The 24,117-nt window shown below is 41.4% G+C and overlaps 1 protein-coding gene across 1 annotated transcript in view; it reads right to left on the minus strand.

Annotated features, from left to right (window-relative positions):
• Nucleotides 1–23,639, minus strand: part of vopp1b (VOPP1 WW domain binding protein b) — a 71,862-nt gene extending 48,223 nt beyond the window's left edge. The window contains exon 1 of the mRNA XM_048551577.2: nt 23,386–23,639. Coding sequence (XP_048407534.1) covers nt 23,386–23,445 — 60 coding nt within the window. The 5' untranslated portion in view covers nt 23,446–23,639. The remainder of the gene's footprint in view (nt 1–23,385) is intronic.
• Nucleotides 23,640–24,117: the final 478 nt, after the last annotated feature.

Consider the following 24,117-nt stretch of genomic DNA (forward strand, 5'->3'; position numbering starts at 1 on the left):
CCAGTGCTAAAACTGCAGGTGTCTGCTTTACAGTAGTTAATAATAATTAAGACCAAAATGGCACACTAATACCAGAGTTTCAAACAAGCATGTGTCTTATAAGTACAAAAACCATTTCACACGTTTTTACCTGTGCACCAAAATCACCACAACCTCCATCTGGCACTCCACGTCTTGATCAAGCTGACCACATTTAAATTTTAAGAACTAGAATATCAAATTTCACTTTAGCGTGGTGAAAAGAAAACCACTTTTTCCTGCATTCTGTTACTCTTTCCATTTTCAAGTTACAGTCCAACATACTTACCAACAAATCGATAAGAGATGTTGGGATCACAAGACAGCATAGCCTGAAACTAATGAAAGGCAGGACAGACAGGACATGGGGCTGGCAATGGGGATGGGGTACTGAAGTTGAGAAGGCAAATCAACCTGAGCATTAGAACCTTATGGCTTTTCATCACCTCATCTAAAAGGCAAAGATTGCTTGCAAATTGATTTCAATTCTCCAAATTGTGTGTTGGGGGATGTTGATAGTTTTAGCACCAAGCAAAGAGAACCCACCATTTGGGGAGCGAGTTAAAACATAAGAGAAATCAATTACGGAGTCTTTGATAATGACTTTAAGACTTTCAGCCTATCTACCTGTCAACTAGGAAATGGTGAGCAGCACAGCTGGAGGGATTAGAAATCTGACACAAAAATTGTGAAAACAAAATTTTCCAGTTATCTTTTAAGTAATTCTCAAACCACGAATATACTACTGCACACGCTAAGCAACGAACAATGCCTTTCTGCTTGTATGTGTTCTTGAAGAGCTGAAGTCAGAATGTACCTTCCAAGGTCTGTCATTTAAGTTATAACTGGCATTAATCCAATGGTCCAATTTACACCTTGGATTTTGACTGCCTCTCCTCAGACAATTCCACAAGCAGCAAATCAATTTTGTCTCCTTTTTTTTTAAAATCTTCAGCAACAGACTATGGAAACAATAAGATCATTATTAGCTGTGGTTTACCAAAACAAAACAGCCACTCAGACTCAGGCATTTACTTGCATTGTGCTATTTACTTTCTGCTGTAGTAAAAAAAACCATGCTCTTCAATCCTTTCTGCACGTACACCAGCAGGTTCCACAACAGTGTGATCATTCATTTTACTCATACTTCAAAAAATGTATCACAATTTCCTACTTGCTTTTTCCATTTTGTAAAAGCTTATGTTGAATGCAAAGCAGTTTATTTCAAATATGAGGTCATTAACTGAATGGCTGGAGCTAATAGTCAGGTAACACTGGTTCAGCACACAAAATGCACTGCTTTAAGGGAAAAGGGTGTGATGTTCTTTCCATGGCTTGGCTGAGAATGGATAAAACATTTTGCACAATGACCAATATGTAATCCTAGAACTCTGTTGCTCATTGTCAGGTTTTCTCCCTTTTTCTGACAGGCAACAATCCAATACTTCCCTATTATATATTATGTGGGAGGTTACTGGGAGCAGTCTATTCCTAGACAATCAGATCTACCATTAGCTGTGCACACTTAAAGGAACTATGGATAAGGGCTGATGAATTGGAGTCGGGTGGTAGAGACGGTCAAGCCTCAAGGAAAAGGAAGCGTAATTCGGCTTTTGCCCCAATGCTGGAGGAGCCATAGTCTTTGCCCCTATCCAACTGGTACGTAAGTTTTATTGCCTATGTGGATAAGAACAATGACTAAAAGATGGGTGGGGAAGATACCGTTATCCCCAAGTGTTCAAGTGGAGTAGTAAAAACAGATGTGATAATGAAAAGGACAATATAGGCTAGGGGCAAGGTGCTGTCCTCTGTCATGCCAAGGTGCTGCGAAGGCAAGAATACCTGCCCAGTGTCAGGGTTAAGAGCATTTCCTTACAGCTAAGAAGGAACTTGTAGTTGGGGAGACAGAGGGGTCAATGTTAAGAGGGTGGGGATAGGTCTGGGGATGCGTTTCAGAGGGTCGGTATAGACATAATGGGCAGAATGGCCTGCTTCCACTCTGTAGCAATTCCATGTTTTCTATGAACAGGAAGAACACTTGGAAATTCAGTTATTGGATACAATTCTTGAAAATGAACAGAAAGAGATGAACAGAAACAGAATAAAGTTAACATATGACCCCATCTTCTTTAATAGAAATGCAAGAAGAACAGAACCTGAATTTGAAGAGTTATACCACGCAATCAATTCAGACTCAATACCCAAGCAAATAAAATAATCTACTAATGAGGAAACGGAAACCACCTCAAACACCAGTCCACAAGAAGTGGCCAGTGGTCCATCAGATGTAATCCCATTTGAATATAGTATTGAAACACTCTGAATAGCTCATGAAATTCCAATGGCAGGTCATTTAGGTATGAAGAGTGCACCAGCTAAAATATTACAAACAGTTGCATTTGCCAGGATTTCATAAAGACGTGGTCAAATTTTGTCAGACAGTGGGGAAACCTCGTGCAAAAAATTAAACCAGTTTCTTTAATTTGGGGGAGGTGACGGTGTAGTGCTATTATTGCTGCACTATTAATCCAGAGACCAGGTAATGTTCTGGGGACCTGGATTCAAATTTGAATTCAATAAAAAATGTGGAATTAGGAGCCAAATGATGCCCATGAATTCATTGCTAATTTTCAGAAAAACCCATCTGGTTCACTAATGAAACTGCCATCCTTCCCTGGTCTGGCCTACATGTGACCGCAGATCCACAGCAATGTGGTTGACTCTTAACTACTCGAACAGCAATTAGGAATAGGCAATAAATGCTGGCCTAGCCAGTAATATCAACCATTCCATGAATGGACAAAAACAAAATTCCAATATCAGCTTTTGAAGAGCCATGTAGCCGAGTCCTAATAAATTATGTAGGGTGCCCAGTCTAAAACCATGAACAGAAATTAAATCTTTTAATGATACTGTTATTTTTTAACAAACATTCCTGAAACAGTAAATTTAGGAAACAATAACGCAAAATCACAGTGGTAAAGTTAGTTCATGTTTTCACAAGATATGGTTTACCCAAAGAAACATTCAGATCAAGGCTCGAAGCTCATGTTACAAATATTCAAAGAAATGATGACACAAGGTTAATTAGAAATATTCCATTAAACTTTGAATACCTCAAAGACAACTTATTGTCAAGAATGCCCGAATGACTACAGTAAAGAAATTCCCATTACTGTCTGCCATTAGGGACACTCCCATTACATCCACTGCACTCGGATCTTCCGAAACAATATAAGAATGAAGCAAAGGAATTATTTAAATTTTTTTAAAATTATAAGTCAGAGATTGCACTTCCATGTTTCAAACTTCAGACAGAAATTTATCACAGCATGCGAGTTTGCAAAGAAGCACTTGAAGCTTGCTCAAACAATGGAAACTAAAGCAGATAGAAAGGTCAAAGTTCAATTATTTTCTCAACTCATTTGTGGGACTTGGGTATCGATGACTGGCCAGTATTTCTTGCCCATCTCTAGATGCTCTCAAGAAGATGGTGGTGAGCTGCCTTCTTGAAGCACTGCAGTCGACGTGCTGTGGGTTGACCCACAATGCCATTAGGGAACGAATTCCAGGATTTTGACCCAGCAATAGTGAAGGAATAGCAATATATTTCCAAGTCAGGATGGTGAGTGACTTGGAGGTGTTGGTGTTCTCATATATCTTCTGCCCTTATACTTCCAGATGGAAGTGGTTGTAGGTTTAGAAGGTGCTGTCTGAAGATCTTTGGTGAATTTCTGCAGTGCATCTTGTAGATAGTACACACTGCTGCTGAGTCTCTGTGGTGGAGGAAGTGATGCTTGTGGATATAGTGCCAAACAAGCAGGCTGCTTTGTCCTGGATAATGTCAAGCTTCTTGAGCTTTATTGGGCTGCACTCATCCAGGCAAGTAGGGAGTACTCCATCACACTCCTGACTTGTATCAGAGATAATGGGAACTGCAGATGCTGGAGAATCCGAGATAAGAAAGTGTGGAGCTGGATGAACACAGCAGGCCAAGCAGCACAAAAGTTCATGTTTCGGGCCTAGACCCTTCATTAGCAAAGGTGGGTGGGGAGAGGGTTCTGAAATAAATAGGGAAAAGGGGGAGGTGGATCGAAGATGGATAGAGGAGAAGATAAGTGGAGAGGAGGCAGACAAGGGTGGGGATGGAGCCTGTAGAAGTGAGTATAGGTGGGGAGGGGATAGGTCAGTCCGGGGAGGACGGACAGATCAAGGGGGCGGGATGAGGTTAGCAGGTAGGAAATGGAGGTGTGGCTTGAGGTGGGAGGAGGGAATAGGTGAGAGGAAGAACAGGTTAGGGAGGCGGGGACGAGCTGGGCTGGTTTTGGGATGCAGAGGGAGGGGGGGAGATTTTGAAGCTTATGAAATCCACATTAATACCATTGGGCTGCAGGGTTCCCAAGCAGAATGAGTTGCTGTTCCTGCAACCTATGGGTGGCATCGTTGAGGCACTGCAGGAGGCCCAGGGATGGACATGTCGTCTAAGGAATGCGAGGGGGAGTTGAAATGGTTCGCGATTGGGAGGTGCAGTTGTTTATTGCGAACCAAGCGCAGATGTTCTGCAAAACAGTCCCCAAGCCTCCGCTTGGGAGACCTCTCTGTCTCCATTTCCTGTAACCATCTCAGCATCATCTATTTCAAACCCACCTACTTCCATATCTACCTTAGCTACACTTCCTGTCACCCACCCTCCTACAAGGATGCTACTCCATAGTCCCAATTCCTCAGCATCCACTGCAGTTGCTTCCAAGATGGGGCATTCCACTCCCACACAACCCAGGCGTACTCTGACTCTAAAGATTGCAACAATCCTCCTCCAATGATTCATAATGCCCTCAAACACATCTCTTGCATTCACGGCACTTCTGTCCTCAAAATCCCTCCTCTAACAACAAGAAGGACAGTAACCCCATAGGTCCTCACATACTACTCGATTAACCTCCGAACCAGCACTGTCACTTCTGCCACCTGCAATCCAACCCCACCAAAGAAATATTTCTCTCCCCATCCTTAACTGGCTTTCCTGGACTACTCGCTCCACGACACCCTTGTCTGCTCCACACTCCCCACCAATCCCAACACCTTTCCCTGCAACTGCAGGAGGTGCTACACCTGTCTCTGCACTTCCCCTCTCTCCTATTTTGAAGGCCCCAATCTTTCCACATTTGACAGGGATTCACCCGTACGTCTTCCAACCTGGTCTACTGTATCCATTGCTCCCAATGTGGTCTCTTCTACAATGGTGAGACCAAGCACAGACTCAGGTGAACAATTTGTGTATACGCTACAATCGACAGCACCTTATGGTTGCCAACCATTTTAACTCTCCCTCCCACTTCCTTGGTAACATACCTTTCCAGGCCTCCTCCAGTGTCACAATGATGCCACATGTAAAATGGAGGAACAACATCTCCTATTCTGACTTGGAAGCTTACAGTCCTATGGCCTCAACACAAAATCACCAATTTCAAAATCTCCCCACACCCTGGGCTCAACCCAGGCCCAACCCTTTCTCTCATCCCAACTCCTTGACCTGACACAACCAGTCCATCATCTTTTTTACCTACCCACTTCACCTTTCCCATGAACTATCTTCAAAACCCCATACCTGCATTCATGTTTCACCATCCCACCCACCTTCCTCCAGCCCCAATTCCACGCCCCCCATCATTTGTTTTTGAGCTCCCTTCCCTCTCCCCTGACCTGAAGGGTGTAAACCTAAAACATAACTTTCCTGCTCCTCTGATACAGCCTTACCTGCTGTGTTCCTCCTACTCCACACTATATTGAAAGGACATTGAATGGGCCACTTTTGAAATACTGCACACAATTGTGGTCTCCTTGCTAATAGGAACGATTTTGTAAAACTTGAAAGGGTTCAGAAAAGATTAACAAGAATATTAGATAACAAGGTGGAGAGCTGGATGAACACAGCAGGCCAAGCAGCATCGGAGGAGCAGGAAAGCTGACATTTCGGGTCTAGAACCTTCTTCGGAAAGAAGAATGCTGCCAGGGTTGAAGGGGTTGAGCTTAGGAAGAGGCTGAATCAGCTGGAGCTATTTTCCCTGGAGTGTTGGAGGCTGAGGGGTGACCTTAAAGAGGTTTATAAAATCATGAAGGGTATTGATAGGGTGAATAGACAAGGACTTTTCCCTGGCGTGGGAGAGTCCAAAATTAGAGGTCATAGGTTTAAGGTGAGTGGGAAAAGATTTAAAAAGGACCTAAGGGGCAACTTTCTCACACAGTGAGTGATCCATGTATGGAATGAGCTGCCAGAGAAGTGGTGGAGGTCTGTACAATTACAACATTTAAAAGGCATCTGGATTGGTATATGAATAGGAAGGATTCAGAGGGATATTGGCCAAATGCTGGCAAATGTCACTAGATTTATTTAAGATTTCTGGTCAACATGGACGAATTGGACTGTAGGTCTACTTCCACGCTGTATAGCTCTAAGAATCTAGGGTCAATAGGGAAAAGTTTACTAGGGGATGGTGGGGGGGGGGGGGGGGGAACATTTCTCACTATCTAAACCCTTACTGTCTCTCCCATTGCCATTTTTAAGTAAATTTCATATTAAATATATAGTGACAAGGCTGAAAAATTTAAAAATAAAAATTTGCACTTCCAATTCACAACGGAAAAGGATGACAAGTTTTACATAAGGAAGCATGGTCTTCAAAGGGAGACCATACACAAGTAAGACAAGAAGCTGAATGAGTACACCTTGAAATTTCAGCCAAATTGGGAATTCAACTAGGAAAACACTTTCAAAGTTCAATTTTATAAAAGGAATCAGATCAGACCTAGAACTAACACACTTTTAAGTTAAAATAGCCTAAACAAGTAACTGCTGACAGTGGCAGTTACCCCTCAAATCATCTGAAATACTTGCCAGAATATTGATTACTTCAGGAGGAAGCTCTGCTAGTGAGTGATACATCACATCTTGAGAAAGAAAAGGAATTTTAAAACATACAGTCAATCAATCAGTAAAGCAGTGCAGACAGTGTCAGGGAGAGATCACTTGAGCGAGACAGCTGCTGTGTGAGTACATCTTGGAATTTGGTCCCAAGTGGGAATTTACTGCATTGGGAAAGAGGTGTTTTAAATAAAACCTGTCTTTTTAAAATTCATTCATGAGAAACATTTATTGTCCATCCTTAATTGCCTCGAGGACAGTTAAGAGTCAAACACACGGTGGGTCTGGAGTCACATCTACGCCAGACCAGGTAAGGATGGCAATTTCCTTCCCATCAGCGAAACAAATAGATTTTTTCAACAATTGACACTGGCTTCATGGTCATTATTCTCAATTCTAGATATTTACTGCGTTCAAATTTCACAATCTGCCATGGCGGGATTCAAACTCAGGTCCACAGAACGTTATCCATGTCTCTGGATTAACAGTCCAGCTATAATTCCACCAGGCATTTGCATCCCCTACTGTATTTTGTCTGCTGAATGAGAATTTTGGTAAATGATGGGGAACAGGCAATTCTTTTTTAAACTTCTTTTTCTCTCAGGCTTCAGCATTTTATTTCCAGTTTTGTACTGGAGGTGCAAGTAAATCAGTATTATTGGAAACTTTAATTTTTATCACCACTGTAAGTCTTGTACTGTTTTATCAGTACTGTGAAGTTGATTGGCAGTGCTAACATTTACTGAGAAGTGTTAATTGTTTTAATTATAAATAAAGTTATAATTACTAATTTAATTAACATATTAGAGATGACAATACAGGTGACGTTCAGCAGTTGCAGAACGTTTCTAGATGCAAATGTGATTGAGGAAAAACACATCTACAGTGAGTGCTTGTGATTTCAAGTACTTTGGCTCAAAGTTAGACCATAAGAAACAATCTCCCCTTCAAATCCCTTTGGCCAATCTTACTCCGGTAGTTATTGAGCTGGAGACTGAACTGCAAACTAGTGAGGGGGAAATTTAGCTAGACTTTATTCCAGGAGGGGTCACACCCCTTAGAATTGAGTCTTCTGATTTAATCAATGGTAATGGACCAGGAGACTGTGGCTGCAAGTGAGACAGGTTAGGGGACACAAAGAGTGGGAGCCTCAGCCTTTGCAATTGTCCAACAGGTCTGAAGTTTTCTCAGCAGTCTTAGATAGGACTGAAGGGTGCAGTTCATTAAGTGGTTATGGCACCGTAGTACAAGCCAGCATTCAAGAGAGGGGAGCAAGAAGGAATGTAGGCATATTAAGAGACAGGGCTGCAAGGAGAAATGATGCTGTTCTTCACAGCAGGGGTCATGAGCTGCATAAACAGGGAAATACAGGAGTGGGGAGGGGCTGGTAGTGATAATTTGGGTAAATGTAACAAATCAAGGGAAAGAGTCAAGGCAAGATAGCAAATGAAAAATCTCTCAGGAAGGGACAGAGTGGAGGAAAGAAAAATCAAAGCATATAAGTCAAGGCTAAATGCTACAGAAGTAACAATAAAACAAAAAAGACTCTGATATGAATGTTATGCACATTCGGATACAAAGTAAATGAATCGAACCTGCACACACTGAAGTAAATAAATTGATCTGATGGTCATTATGAAGACTTGCCATCAACTGGGTTCTGAGCACTGAGGCATATATGGCATTCAAAAAGAATAGGGAAGCTAAGTAATGGCAGAAGAATAACACTGCTAATCAAATATAGTATTGGTGCAATAATTAAGAAACTACTTTGGTTCAGAGAAATCAAGATATAGTTGACGAGTAGTGGAAGAAACAAGTCACTCAGGAGTGATCTATAGACCCCCTGATAGTAACTATAATGTAAAACAAAATATACACGAAATATCGGGGGCTTGTGATAAGGGAACAGTATTAATTATGGCTGACTTCTTGAAAATGAAACTGGAAAAATCAGATCAGTAATACTTGTCTAGACAAAGATATGCTACTGGGATAGTTTCTTACAGCAACACACTCTTGAACCAAACAGAGAACAGGGTATAACAGACTTGGTATTTTGTATTGGGACAGATTAATTATAAAGGCAAGTCCAGGTAGCAGCCATAATATATTGAATTTTGCATGTAGTTTGAAAGGGTTAAAAATTGTGTTAAAGACTGGTATCTTACATCAAGTCAATGCAACTGTTTGGGCAGAAAAGCTAAGCTAGCAAATATATCAATGGGCAACAGGGAATGTCATTTAAAAGGGTATTTCAAGGTGCCCAAAATAAATACATTCCTACTGCAGAGAAAAATTCCAAGGGGTGGACGTACCATTCATAGTTAACTTAAGAAATCAGGAGGGCATCAAACTTCGTTAAAAAGCATACAAATGCACAAAGGTGAATGACAGGTCAGAAGACTGGTCAGAATACAGAGAATGGCAGAGAACAATTAAAAGGTTAATCAGGGCAAATAAATTTGAACTTGAGAGAAAGTTAGCAAGAAATGTGAGATAACAAGTGTTTCAACAGGTATTTAAAAAGAATAAAGAGAATGTTGGCCCTCTAAAGGGGAAATGAGGTTAATAGTAGATAATGAAGAAATAGCTTCTGACTTCATTACAGAATACATTCCAGCAATAGACATAAGAGAGGAACTTAGTGAAATTATATTCACCAAGGAAGTGGTACTTAATAAATTGCGGGTTGCTAAGTCTCTGGGTCTTGCAAGACTTCATCTTTGGGGGAGGGGGAAGGGAGCTCCAAAATAAAGACAGGAAGGAAGGGTGGGGCAAGGGAAGGTAGGTGGGATGGTGATAGGTGACTGCAGGTAGTCAGTGGTGGGAGAGAAGATGGACAGGTTGTGTCAGGTCAGGGAGGCAGGGATGAGAGGAGGGTTGGTCATAGGATGATGCTGGAGTGGGGAGATTTTGAAACTGGTAAAGTACACATTGAGACCATTGGGCTGTAGGCTCCCAAGGCAGACTATGAGGTGTTGCTCTTCCAGTTTCCGGGTGGTGTCACTGTGACACTGGAGGCAGCCCAGGATGGACATGTCACCCAGGGAGTGGAAGGGGGAGTTGAAATGGTTCGCGACTGGAACACAATTCTGTTTGTCATGAACAGAATGCAGGTGCTCTAGAAAGCGGTCTTCATATCAGAGAGAGGTTCACCTGCATATCTGGAAATGTGGTCTATTGCATCCGGTGGTTCTGATGTGGCCTCTGCTACACTGGTGAGACCAAGTGGAGGCTTGGAGACCGCTTGAGAGCTCACGTGCTCTGCTCATGACAAACAACACCACCTTCCAGTCGCGAACCATTTCAACGCCTCATTAACCTGACACAACCTGTCCATCTTGTCTCCCAACTCACTGACCAATCCCCACCACTGCCTACCTGCATGCACCCATCACCAACCCATTTGCCTTCCCCAGCCCCACCCATCTTCCTTCTATTTATTTCTGAGATCCCTTCCCCCTCCCCCATTTCTGAAGAAGGGTCCCAACCAAAATGTCAATTTTCTTGCTCCTCTGATGCTGCCTGGCCTGCTGTGCTCCAACAGCTCCACACTTATCTCTGGCTCTAGAATCTGCAGTTGTTACTATCTCTAATGAACTATTAGATGCATTACTGGTCATTTTCCAAAATGTTCTGGAAAAGCTCAATTAGACTGGAAAAGCAGCAAATATAACACATTTATCTACCACGAAAGGGGAAGAAATAACAGGAAAACTGTAGTCCAGTTATCTCAATGTTTGTCATGGGAAAAGTGTTAGAGTCAGTTATAACTGGGCAGTTGGAAAAACGCAAGTAATCAGGAAGAGTCAACATGGTTTTGGGAAAAGGGAATCTCATTTAAACAATTTATTGAGTTCTTTGAAGGAGTAACATGCACTGTGGATAAAAAAAAATCAATTGATGTACTGTACTTGTATTTCCAAAGACATCTGACAAAGTTTCACATTAAAAGGTTATCGTACAAAGGATGGGGTAACATACAGGCCTGGACAAAAGATTAGCTGACTGGCAGAAAAATTATATATAAATTAGTCATTTTCAGATTGACAGGACTGACAAATGGTGTTCTGCCAGCATCTTTACTGGGCCTTCAACTTTATATCGATCACATTTATGACTTAGACAAAGGAATCAAGGTTTGGTGGTTAATTTTGTAGATAACACAATGATAAGTGGAAAAGTATGTTGTGTAGATGACAATCTATGTTGGTCTGCATTTTTATTGAGTGAGTGGACAAAAATCTGGTTGAAGTATATTGTGGGGAACAAACAGAATTGTTCCCTTTGGAAGGAAGAATTTTTAAAAAAAGGACTTGACTTAAATAGAGAATGACTGCAGCAATTCCAAGGCACACAGAAGTCTAGGTGCTCCACAGCATGAATCACAACAGGGTAACATTCAGGGGCAGCACATAATCAAGAAGGCTATTGCTATGTCCGACTTTACGATAAGAGGAACTGAATATAAAAGCAAAAAACAAGTTACACTTAGTTACATAGGCATTGTTGATACAAACTACAAATATTGAGTACAGTTTTGGCCTCCTTATTTAAGGAAGGATGTAAATGTATGTAAGACGACTCAGAGGAGATATACTAGATTGATTCCTAGAATGAGCAGGTTGTTTTTGATGAGGAAAAATTGGACAGGGTCAATCTCAGAAGAGTGAGGGATGATTTGACTGAGGATCCAATCTAGATCCTGAATAGTCTTGACAAGGTATGCAAAGGCCAATTACTCTTTTGGGGGAGTTCAGACTAGGAGATAAGGTGTGGAGCTGGATGAACACAGCAGGCCAAGCAGCATCTTAACACCTTGTTATCTCGGATTCTTCAGCATCTGCAGTTCCTATTATCTCTCAGACTAGGATATACTGTTTCAACAGTATATTAGGTACACTCTTTTGGATGAGTGACAAGTGAAAATCTTTTTCTTTCAGAGGTTTACACAACTCTGGAACTCTGCTTCAGATGGCAGTGGAGATTGTGATCAATGCACATTTCAGGTGAAGGTAGTCAGCCTACTTCTAATCCTAATTTATATGGTCCTATGTAACTTTTAAAGTTTCATTACATTAAAAATCACCAAAAACAATACTGACTGCCTTTTTCCTTTTGTAGACAATTTATTCACTAAATTAGAGGAAGATGTGTTGACATCATACCATCCACCAAATTACAAAGCTTTCAGCAAACAGTCTCAATATTTACCGACTTTAAATGGGTTCCAGTATCTCCATTTTACAGTATAGCTTCAAATGACATTCTCCAATCAGTTTTCAGGGAGTTTCTTAAATCCAGCACTAGTAAAGCCTGTTCTGTTGATTCTAAATCATCCTGAGTTTCATAAGAGTTATGTTTTGAACGGTATTTAAATTTAGAATAATGATGGGATGAATGCGGCCCGTTTTGAAGTCCATTTGACAGTAAGCATCAATGGTTCGGTTGTCAGAAATCAAAGGAATGCTCAGATTGTTTCATTGAGAATATGCATTTGGAAACAATGACAGTTTACCATGAATTCACAGAACCTCCCAAAGTGCCAGAAAGGTACTGAAAGTAACAAGTTGTAAAGTTCTAAGTTGAAGCAAACCACTCAAGCTACCGAACTTTGAAAAAACTCTACTTAAAAAAATCACCCTTCTGATGAATACTTGGAAATTACATTAAACAGATTAAATAACCATTCTGTTATCTTGCCTCAGAAGCAAAGTCCATATAAATATTTCTCTTGATTTTAATTGCAGAAAATTGCTTTGCACTGCCATCTCAACTAATCTGGCATGAATTTTATTCCACATGACATTTTTGCTATCCGCTCTGTGGCAGAATCTCTCCCCATCTCTCTTCTGCATGCATGTTTATTTGTCAGGTTTTTCCTCATTCGGAAGATGCTTCCTTGCTGGTAATAGGTGCAGTGAGTTGAAATGCTGCAACATGAGGAACTGCTCCAACTAAGGAACAAAGGAACTTTGGTGTACAAGTCCATACGTCCCTGAAGGAGTCTGTACCAGTAGTGGTAAAGGCAGCATATGAGATGCTTGCCTTCATAGCCAGAGCATAGAACAAACTGGAGCAGAGAAATCTTGTTATAATTTTATAAAATATTGGCTAGGCTACAGATGGAATACTGTGTTCAGTTCTGGCCACCACACTATTTGAAGGATGTGACTACACTGGAGAGGGTGCAGAGGGGATTCTCCAGGATGTTGCCCAGTACGAAAAGTCTCAGTTATGAGCAAAGGCTAGATAGACAGGGTTTGTTTCCCTTGGAGCAGAGGAGGCTGAGGGGATATCTAGTTGAATCTGGAGATTATGAGAGTAGATCATGGGAATCTCTTTCCTATGGCAGACATGTCTAAGACCAGACAGCATAAATTTAAGGGGAGGAGCAAGTGGTTTAGAGGAGATCACAGCAAAACATATTTCACCAAGAGGGTGTTAGATATATAGAACGCACCATCTCAGAATTCTCGTAACATTTAAGAAACATCTGGATGCAAACTTGAAAAGCTGGGGCATAGTAGGAAATGGACTAAGTGCAGGTAAATGAGACTTGTGCAGTCTTCTGTTTGTTGATTGGCACAGACATTGGGGGCAAAAGGGCCTTCACTGTTATATTACTCTATGGCTAATATTCAATTTGCATGTACAGTTCCCTAACATATTTGGGAGTTATGCATTGTCCTGATATTTAAGTGTATACATGGCATACTCATACGTTCATGGACAAGGAGGCTGGGCGCATCAATAAATCACCTCTCTGCCACACTTCGCTGTTATTCTATTGGCAGTAGTGACTCTCATTATTCTGTTGAAATGTCAGAACCACACACCAAATACTGTATGTTTACACAATCTCCACTTCAATCACAAGCATTACAAATAAAATTTTCACTATGCAAATACAGCCTTATAACACCATAACTGCAAATGATAGTAAAACTGACAAGACTGAATACAACTTTTTAAGCAAGTTTGTTAAATACTGCCATAGGGAGCTGGAGTTATAACATGCAAGTGAACAGAACTTTCAGACAGATTGCAAGACTTGGTTTCTGTCTTCAAACGTCACGCAGCAAATCCCAGCTACTGAAAATGAAAGATAAACAACTTCACCATCTGTGTACAGTTGAAATACTATAGTGTAAACGACAAACTAGAGCAAGTTGATTAAAAGTTCAATCTCATCTCACATAAAGACAACATCTGAATGCTTCAAATTACAATCATGCAATTCAAATCCAGGTATCGATTATTTTCCACCTTCTTGCACATTATTCATCCCAGCAACTTGCTCATCATTAGTATTACAATGAAGTTGTTAGCTACAAATACGTGTAGTTCAAGTTTCAGTCTCAGAAGCTGACAGCAATTTATTTGATACCAACGTATAATTTTCATTAGGGCACACAGCTGAAGATGGAGTTGAAATTGGAAGAGGGATAAATGAAAGTGCGGTCATCCTTGCCTGACAATCGCTGATCATAAAGCAGCATTAATAATTTAGGCGGCTGGGAAATTTGAAGCAGGAAACAGAGGCTAAAATCAAAATAGATGGGAAGGACATTCATAACTGGAGATAGACAGTTTAGTTTGATTCTTTTTGTGTTCTAGACAGCATAAAAAACTGAAATGGTCGAGGCCCGAAATGTCAGCCTTCCTGCTCCTCTGATGCTGCTGGGCCTGCTGTGTTCATCCAGCTCTACACCTTATTACCTCAGATTCTCCAGCATCTGCAGTTCCTACTATCTCAAGCAAAAATATCTGGTGTTTTTGCAAATGGTTCAAGAAACACTGCAGTTATGTACCCACACAAACCATTTTCTAAATTAGAGAATGTAAAGCCTAGGTTTGCGTACTATATTTATTTCTGCTGATAGAAGTGCAACCTTCAATTCACATGTTTTAAACTAATATATTATAATGCAAACTTCAGAACTTAAAAGTTAAGTAGATAAAATTACTTCCAAATTTTGCTTTTGCATTTTTGAGTCAAAACCATGAGGAAAAATTGCTGAATATAACTGTCCTAATATCCGTTAACAAAACTGCACACTAACATGGCATTTTTATGATTTTGCAACAACACAGAGGAAATCTCAAGTGCAGCATCAAATATGATGCAAGGACTGTTTCACACTGCTGCAAGAAACGCAACATCTTATAAAATGCATAGAGAAAAGTACTAGAGTGTCAAAACCAATTTCCCATAACCCAAGAATGCTCCAGAATATTAACTCAGTAAGCATGTGGAGACTTGCAGACCTGGAATGCACAAAAGCAGGCACATCCCTTGGTTTTCAGCCAAGTTGAGCCAAAATTATTTTTATGCACTCGCATCAGGTATGGCTTGCATGGTAAGCTCAGAAGCAGAAAATATATAGCAAACTGTTCCCAAAAATTTTCCAAGTTCAGTAGAAAACAGCAAGCTCATTCTACTAGGAACAGTGTTGTTCATGTTTCATTTACTTAATGCAATTCCAATGAATTACAAGCTATGAAAAAAGGCAATGTGATAATAATAAAAGTAAAATAACTGATGCTGGAAAAACAAAACTAAAAGTACGTTAAAGAAACTCAGCAGGTTGGCAATATCTATGAGAAGTGAAAAACGGAGCTTACATTTCAAACTGAGTAGAACATGACTTATTTGAAACTGGCATTTCAAGTCTGAAGAAGGCATCTGACTCAAAACATTAACCCAGTATTTTTTTTCCACATTTACTGTCACACCTGCTTGGTATTTCCAATACACAACTCATTATTAAGCGCCAAAGTTATAAAATTTTCCTTATCACTTTCCTTGTATGGCTTCATAGAAACACAGCACAGAATGGCTGGATCAGCTTTCTAAAAGCATTATACACATCCCTACAAATTTTCCTGCTCTAAATAATCAAATTCCCTTTGGAAAGTTACTGCACTGTTACACTATATTTTCAAACTGTGCATTACTGATCTGAGTTATTTGTCATGCACCTATCTGCCTATTTTACCATTGTATGCATATCCTCCACAATCCTCACAGTTTTTAATCTGCATAAGTCCAGGTCATTTACGTTAAAAAGTAGTAGCTCCAAAGTGATCCTTGGGAGACATCATTGCACATTGACAGACTGCAAGGCAAAGTTTTACCACCACTGTTCACTGTTTTCTGTTCCCCGATTTAGTACCTCAACTGCCAGACTGCTTTTAATCCAAATCCTTTAATCTTGTTAATTATGTGGCATTTCATCAAGCCCTTAAAGTCTGTACAAACAGTTTAACAAAATTGTCCTCTTGACGCCTCTCCGTCCTTCAAAGAATTCCAATTTGGTCAAACACAATTTACCTACTGTAAATCAATGCTGACTTTGATATATATTTCAAGTGGCAATGCTTGAACACATGATCTTGAAGTTACTTTAGTGCATATTTGCTCCTTGTATTTCTATTCTTTACTCTAAAACTAGACTGAAACTGTATTATAAAAATTACAGTGGAACTTTCTATCTATCATCTACCCTACCTTCTGGATCCTTTAAAGACTAATTTATTATTGGGAAGATTCCACTTTTCAATTTGAGGGTTCAGATAGTGAACAGCTGTAATGTGGACATCACATGCACTTGCATCAAGAATTGTTAGATAGACATGCTGTCAAAAGCAGGAAACTATTTCCTGACCTCACAGATATTGAAGCCAACTATAATTTTTTCACTGCCAGTACAGTTGGGACTAGTGTTTTTGGGCTCTTAGCCGTCACTGTACCCCAGCAATTCACTGGGCAGCTCAGATCATTTTAACATTTTGGGCAGATCATCAGGCTTGATCAATGCTTGAATTAATGATCTTACATCTACCAACAAAAGCATGAGACAGCTGATCCAACACAGCTTTTTCAAAGAGGTCCATCACAAATGACATCACTAAGTCAACTTGGGTTTACTTTGTGACATTAAGTAGATGAATACAGTAGACAGTGAAGGATGTGGGCCCTGAAGACTGAGCAATAACTTGTTTCAATTGTTGGCTAGATACTGATGTCATAGCACAATGTGGAAGACAGTCCAGATACACAAAATAATTAAAACCTAACAAGATCAAATAGGTCTTTTCCCCAAACAGCAAAATGATGGAAGCAGTCATAAACTGTCTTTAGTAACACAAACTTATGAAAAGAAAACTGCTCTCCAGTGCTCAGTTTGGCTTCTAGTAGTAGCACTTGGCTACAAATCTCATCATATTATTGATTTAGGTACGAAGACAAGACTCAAATCTCTCAGGAAAGGTATGTAACCAAGACAACGTTCCATCAGGGCAGACAGCCAGCAAGGAACTGAAGGGAAATTAAGGTCACTGGAGATCTCCAGCAACACATTTCAACCATTGAGATCACAACTCACAAAGAAGGGTTATTGATATTGGAAGTCAAAAATTACAGCCTGATCATTTTTGCAGGAGTTTCCAACTAAGCCCCAAACCTTCAGATGGTTTTTATGATAGCTGTTGTGTGGTTGGGATTGTTCATTGATGACTTTAGGTGTTGAATTCCATTCAAGGTTCTGACCATAATGAAACAGACCACACCAGCAAAGAGCAGTACTGGGAACAGATGGAACAGAAGTAGACTTTTAGCCCATCATACAATGCTGCAATTCATTTTTTCTGGCTTTGCTCTATATCCATCCAGATTCTCATCTCTCAAAAATCTATCTTAATCCTGACAACTGTTCTAGAATCAGCAGCCCTTTGTGGAGGGAGCCTCAAATTCTTATTTGCTTAATAAAAAAAACGTTCTAACTTCGCTCCTAAATGGCCTAACTGTAATTTAAGGATGCTGTCCCCTCATTCTTGAATACCACACTCTACACAGAACAATTAGCTTTCTGAATTTATCCTATCAAATCTTAAAACTTTAAGGACCTCAGATTAGATTATCACTCAAAATTCAAGGGAATACAGTCAAAGCTATTCAATCTGTCTCTGTAATTTAACTCTTTAAGCTCTGATAATAATTCAAGAGTAATAGCTAACTTGGGCAGACAAATGGCAGGTAGCAGTCAAAGCATGCAAGATCTTGAACAATAGAAAACTCATTCACTTCCTCCAAACTTCGATGGCACCGATACTGTAAATTCCAAATGCATTCAGAGATGTTGTGATGCATCTCAGATGCTATGACACACCTCTGGAGCAGGACTTAAACCAGGGCCTCTTGGTTCAGAGGAAGAGACATTACCACTGCGCCACAAGAGCCCTCGAGGTGAACATTCTGTCTGGTTAGAAAAGCTCTGTTAGAAGCAGCGCAGACCCTTTGAAAACTGATAATGGTGATATTAAAAATAAAGATAGGCACACATTGAATAATTACTTTGTTTCAATACAAGCAGTAGAAGAGGAGAATAAAATGCACACATCCCAAGGATCCCTTGCATTAAATCAGGTTTGGGAATCAAGCAAAATCAACATAATTAAAATAGCGATAGTGAGAAAAATAACGGCACTAATGAGGGACAGATCCCAAGGATCAGTATTTTAAAGGAAGTAGAAAAGAACTTTGCACATGTCCTGACTATAATCTTCCAAAGTTCTCCCAATTTGGGAACCATTCCAGTTAAATTGAAAAAGTTCATCCTATTCTATACAAGAGAGGTTAGTGAGAAGGCAAGAGACAGTGGTGTGGTGGTAATGTAACAGGACTAGCAATCCAGAACCTTAGGTCAGTGTACTGTAGACATGGATTTTAATAAAACTCTGGAATAAATGGCTAGTCTAATGGCTTTAAGTGTTGTAAAAACCCAACCAGTCCAATTTTCTCTGGGGAAAGAAATATACTGTCCCTGGCCTGGCCTGCATGTGATTCCACTTCCTGTGAGTGGAGTTAGCTGAACATTGCTGTTGCGGTTTGTTACTGACAGTTGACAGACCATTTTAGATTGAATAAATAGGTTGAAAATTTTCAGCAGATCAGTGACAGTCAGCATGGATTTGACTAAACTGACATTTTTAAACAAATAAATGGCTAAACTACTGAACAAACTACACTTGCCCCCACACCTCCTCCCTCACCCACATCCCAGGTCCGAAGATGACTTTCCATATTAAGCAGATGTTCACCTGCACATCTGCTAACGTGGTATACTGTATCCAATGTACCCGGTGTGGCTTCCTCTACATTGGGGAAACCAAGCGGAGGCTTAGGGACCCCTTTGCAGAACACCTCTGCTCAGTTCGCAATAAACAACTGCACCTCCCAGTTGCAAACCATTTTAACTCCCCCTCCCATTCCTCAGACGACATGTCCATCATGGGCCTCCTGCACTGCCACAATGATGCCACCCGAAGGTTGCAGGATCAGCAACTCATATTCCGCTTGGGAACCCTGCAGCCCAATGGTATCAATGTGGACTTCACAAGCTTCAAAATCCCCCCTTCCCCCACTGCATCCCAAAACCAGCCCAGCTCGTCCCCTCCCCCCCACTGCATTCCAAAACCATCCCAGCCTGTTCCCGCCTCCCTAACTTGTTCTTCCTCTCATCCATCCCTTCCTCCCACCTCAAGCCACACCTCCATTTCCTACCCACTAACCTCATCCCGCCTCCTTGACCTGTCCGTCTTCCCTGGACTGACCTATCTCCTCCCTACCTCCCCACCTATACTCTCCTCTCCATCTATTTTTTTTTCTCCATCTTCGGTCCGCCTCCCCCTTTCTTCCTATTTATTCCAGAACCCTCTCCCATCCCCCTCTCTGATGAAGGGCGTAGGCCCAAAATGTCAGCTTTTGTGCTCCTAAAATGCTGCTTGGCCTGCTGTGTTCATCCAGCTTCACACTTTGTTATCTTAGATCAATGTCTGTGGTTGTACCAATATGGACTTCCAGAAGGCACTTGATAAAGTCCCTGATAAACTCAGATAAAATCAAAGTTCATAGAAGTAAAAGAAAATTATTGAACCAGTAAGAAAATAGCTGAATGACAGGAGACTTGAGATTCTGAGCATGTACTTTAATTGGTAGACTGTGACAAGTGGTATTGCCTAAGAATGTGATGAGGCCTCAAGGGTTTGCCATTGTTATTAAAAGCTTGAATGATGGGAGAAACCTATCTATTCCAGTTTACAGATGAGTCGAAAGTGGAAATATTTATTAGTCTTGTAGATGGAAGCAGAATTGCCAAGAAATTAATAGTTTTAAGTACTGGATTTCCTTATAGTCAAATAGGTCCACTTTGGACCTAAAACTGATACTCATTTCTTCAAATGATGAAAAGCCGGAAGCAGTGGATATCTGAAGAAACTTGGTTTGAGGTTCTATGATGTTTAAGCGGACTACAGATTTTTAAAACATTGCGGTCAAATACTGAAAATAATTTTTAAATGGTCAATACAATGCTGGTTTCTACCTAGCTGATAAAAGTTGGTAGACATTACGCTAGAGCGATACAAAGCCTGAATTTGACCACACTTGGTATACCGTGTCCAGTTCTGAACACGTTTCCGGATCTTGGAGGGAATATAGTATAAGTTTACCAAAGTAATATCTTGAGTCCTAGTGTTAAATGATAACAAGAGATTACAAAGAGTCACTTGAACTCAGGGTGGTGCGGTGGCTCAGTGGGTAGCATTGCAGCCTCACAGCGCCAGGAATCTGGGTTCGATTCCAGCCTCGCACGACTGTCAGTGCAGAGTTTGCACATTCTCCCTGTGTCTGCGTGGGTTTCCTCCGGGTTCTCCGGTTTCCTCCCGCAGTCCAAAGATGCGCATGCTAGGTGGATCGGCCATGGTAAATTGCCCATAGTGTTCAGGGGTGTGTGGGTTATTGGTGGGGGGGGGGGGGGGGGGATGGGTCTGGGTGGGATGCTCCAAGGGACGGTGTGGACTTGTTGGGCCGAAGGGCCTGTTTCCACACTGTTTCTAATCTAAATTAGCTTCTCTGAATTTATCCTATCAAATTTTAAAACTTTAAAGGACCTCAGATTAGATTATCACTCAAAATTCAAGGGAATACAGTCAAAGCTATTCAATCTGTCTCTGTAATTTAACTCTTTAAGCTCTGATATAATTCAAGAGTAATAGCTAACTTGGGCAGACAAATGGCATGTAGCAGTCAAAGCATGCAAGATCTTGAACAATAGAAAACTCATTCACTTCCCCCAAACTTTGACGGCACCAATACTGTAAATTCCAAATGCATTCAGAGGTAATTTATGACCAGAATCTAGGAACCACTGTAACTCAAAAAAAACAAAGGCTAGTAGCTTAATTCCTCACTTCTACAATTCAAAGATGAGTCAGAATGATCACAAACTTGGCCAGAGCATGAGCAGTAAAACACAATACACATCAAAGCAGAACAGAGAACCTGCAAATTTATTCAATATCCATTCCCTACCATGACTTGGGTACGGATAGACATACATGATCCTCAAGATGATCTCTTGAAATTCACCAAGGTGACTTAAATAGTATCCTTCTCTGCCACCTGGAAGACGGACAGCAGCAACATTGTGAAAACTCTATCTCAAACAAGAGGCCATTATAACTATGACGTTCCCAAAAACCTGCTTATGGGAGTACATTGTTGGTAGTTTGGTCTTGCATACTTGCAGTAGGTGTCACTGAATACTATCCAAAAGCATGAATCATGATGATTTTCTGTTTGCTAACACAGCTCGCCACAGGGGAACTATAGGTCTTAGGCATCAGCTGCATCAGCGTATTTTGTCTTCTGAGGCATCCTCAAAATGAGACTTCTAAAAAAAAATTTAGTTATCCATTTAGAAAAAAAAGGTTGAAATTTACCTCATGTTCACGGGATTAAAACAATTATCTGATCCATAACAACCAGGAAGCCAGAAGATTCAATTCACAATATGTTTTTAACAATTAATTCCAATCACAGTAGTGGCAAAAAAAAACTTGTATAGATATGGTATAGCCTAATGTAATATATAGACACTCCACAACAGCATATCAAAACAAAATACGACAACGAACCTTGTAAGCAGACATCAAGATATGACCAACAGTTTGGTCATAAGAGGTGAGTTTTGAGGCATGTTATAAAGAAGGAAATGAACAAAAACTTGACAACCATACATCCAAGGACCTCCCTAGAAACAAGATAATAAAGTGTGAAGCTAGATGAACACAGCAGGCTAAGCAGCATCTCAACGTCAGCTTTTGTGCTCCTGAGATGCTGCTTGGCCTGCTGTGTTCATCCAGTTTCACACTTTATTATCTTGGATTCTCCAGCATCTGCATTTCCCATTATCCATCCCTAAAAACATCTTTCTAGATATGAGAAGGGGCCAACTTTCAGAAGGAACAGATAAGAAAAGTTTCTGTCCAACCAGAGGCCTAATGCAATTACACAGGATGTTAAATACTTACTTTGTAGTCATGGTTTAAGAGGGTGGAGTTGTGTGTTTGAAGAGTAAATTCTAGGTTAACCTCTTGTCCTATGATCAGTGTATATAATTTACAGTTTCTAGAGCCAAGCAGCTTTTTAAAGAGTTAGAGCATGAAGGTGAATGCAAAGCTTCCACATAAAACTGCCCTTCTGAGCCAGAAACTTCAAGGAATGTATATATTGATAGTACTTGAACTGTTTAAAAAGAAGCAGTTTTGACTCAACCTGCAGACTATGAAGGCTAATACAGTTAGTCACTTACGCATCACAACCTACAACTCTTTTTCCAAACCACCAGACTTCACAGAACAGCATTCCGAATGCAGAAAATAGAGGAGGAGGCTATTAAGAAATGGCATCTAATGGAATTTGTCAAGTACAAGGGTCTGCAAAGTGCTGAGTGATTTAGGTTCAAATGCAAGTGGTCAGCGGTCATTCACCTTCCCTCTGATCTGCCAGCTTAGATGGCACTGCTCTGAGTCAGTTCAGAATGACTCAAGGCACACCCAGACCAACATAGGCACCACCAACCCAGGCCATTCCCCTTCTCCCCAATCACTCCCTGAAGCAGACCTCGGACACATCCAACCCCTTCCCCAGATTATTACCTGGGCACACCACCACATCTCCCCAGATTATTACCTGGGCACCTTCCCACACACCCCCTGCCTTGCCCTGCCCTGCCCCACAGCAACACCCGGCACCTCTACCCACACCCGACTGCAATACCCGGGCACTTCCTCTCCCACCGCCCCCTCTTCCCCCGCAGCAATACCCGGGCACTTCCGCTCCCACCCCCGCAGCAATACCCGGGCACCTCTTCTCCCACCCCCCCGGGGCAATACTCTCTCCGGCACCCCCGGCCCCAAAGCGCAGCCCGGACACAAGAGCAGCCCATCCCCGGGATAATAGCCCAGACAACCTACCCCCGCCTCCCTCTGAAAACACCGGTTAACGGCCGCAGGATTTCAAAGTTGAGGATCTTCGACCTCTCATTATCTCTCCGCCCTCCGGGAAGGGTTGGGGTCCCGACACTAATCCTCACCTCGAACAACAAGAGAATCAAACAGCTGATCACCGAGCTCGGCCTGGGTCTCCGGAACATGGTGCTGGTGGGAACTGCGTGACCGCTTCAGCGACTTGCCATCGCCAGCGAGCGAAGCCCGGACCGCTACTACGGGGGCGAGCCTCCCCGTTACTGCCCACTTCGGGGGCGAGCCTCCCCGTTACTGCCCAATCACAGCCCCGGGAACTCGTGGCCGCGCGTCGCGTCCCCGACCAACGGTCGAGCCGAGTGCAGCGGTTTCCCTGTCAAACTGGAATAGAATAATCCCCTCCCAGTGTGGCAGCAATTCACTGTGAGCCGACAGGGACGATGACAGGATGCAAATGGGCACCAAATGACATTTTACTGTCAACAAGTATTTCTGTCAAAACCCGAATTTTACTGTCTTTTAAAAGATAGCTTCAAAGCTGAGCCTTGTTGGAGGTGTCACCGTTTGGATTTGGCCAGTGCCTGAGTTCAATTCGGTGTAAGAGATCTCCTGGCACTATTTTGAAGCAGAGCCGTGAGTTATCTCTGGTTTCTAGGCTAATATTTAACCCTTAACATTACAAAATAGATTATCTGGTTATTATGGAATAGTTAACCACCTTCAAGATAGAAAAAAAACAACTGGAATATGGATATTAGTCTGTGAAGGCGTCACAACCAAAGCAAAAGAAGCAGGTCAGGATGGTGAATATTGGAGGAGCATTTGCACATGGAGGTGTGCCA

The sequence above is a fragment of the Stegostoma tigrinum genome, chromosome 2, assembly GCF_030684315.1.
Source record: "Stegostoma tigrinum isolate sSteTig4 chromosome 2, sSteTig4.hap1, whole genome shotgun sequence".
Taxonomy (NCBI): domain Eukaryota; kingdom Metazoa; phylum Chordata; class Chondrichthyes; order Orectolobiformes; family Stegostomatidae; genus Stegostoma; species Stegostoma tigrinum.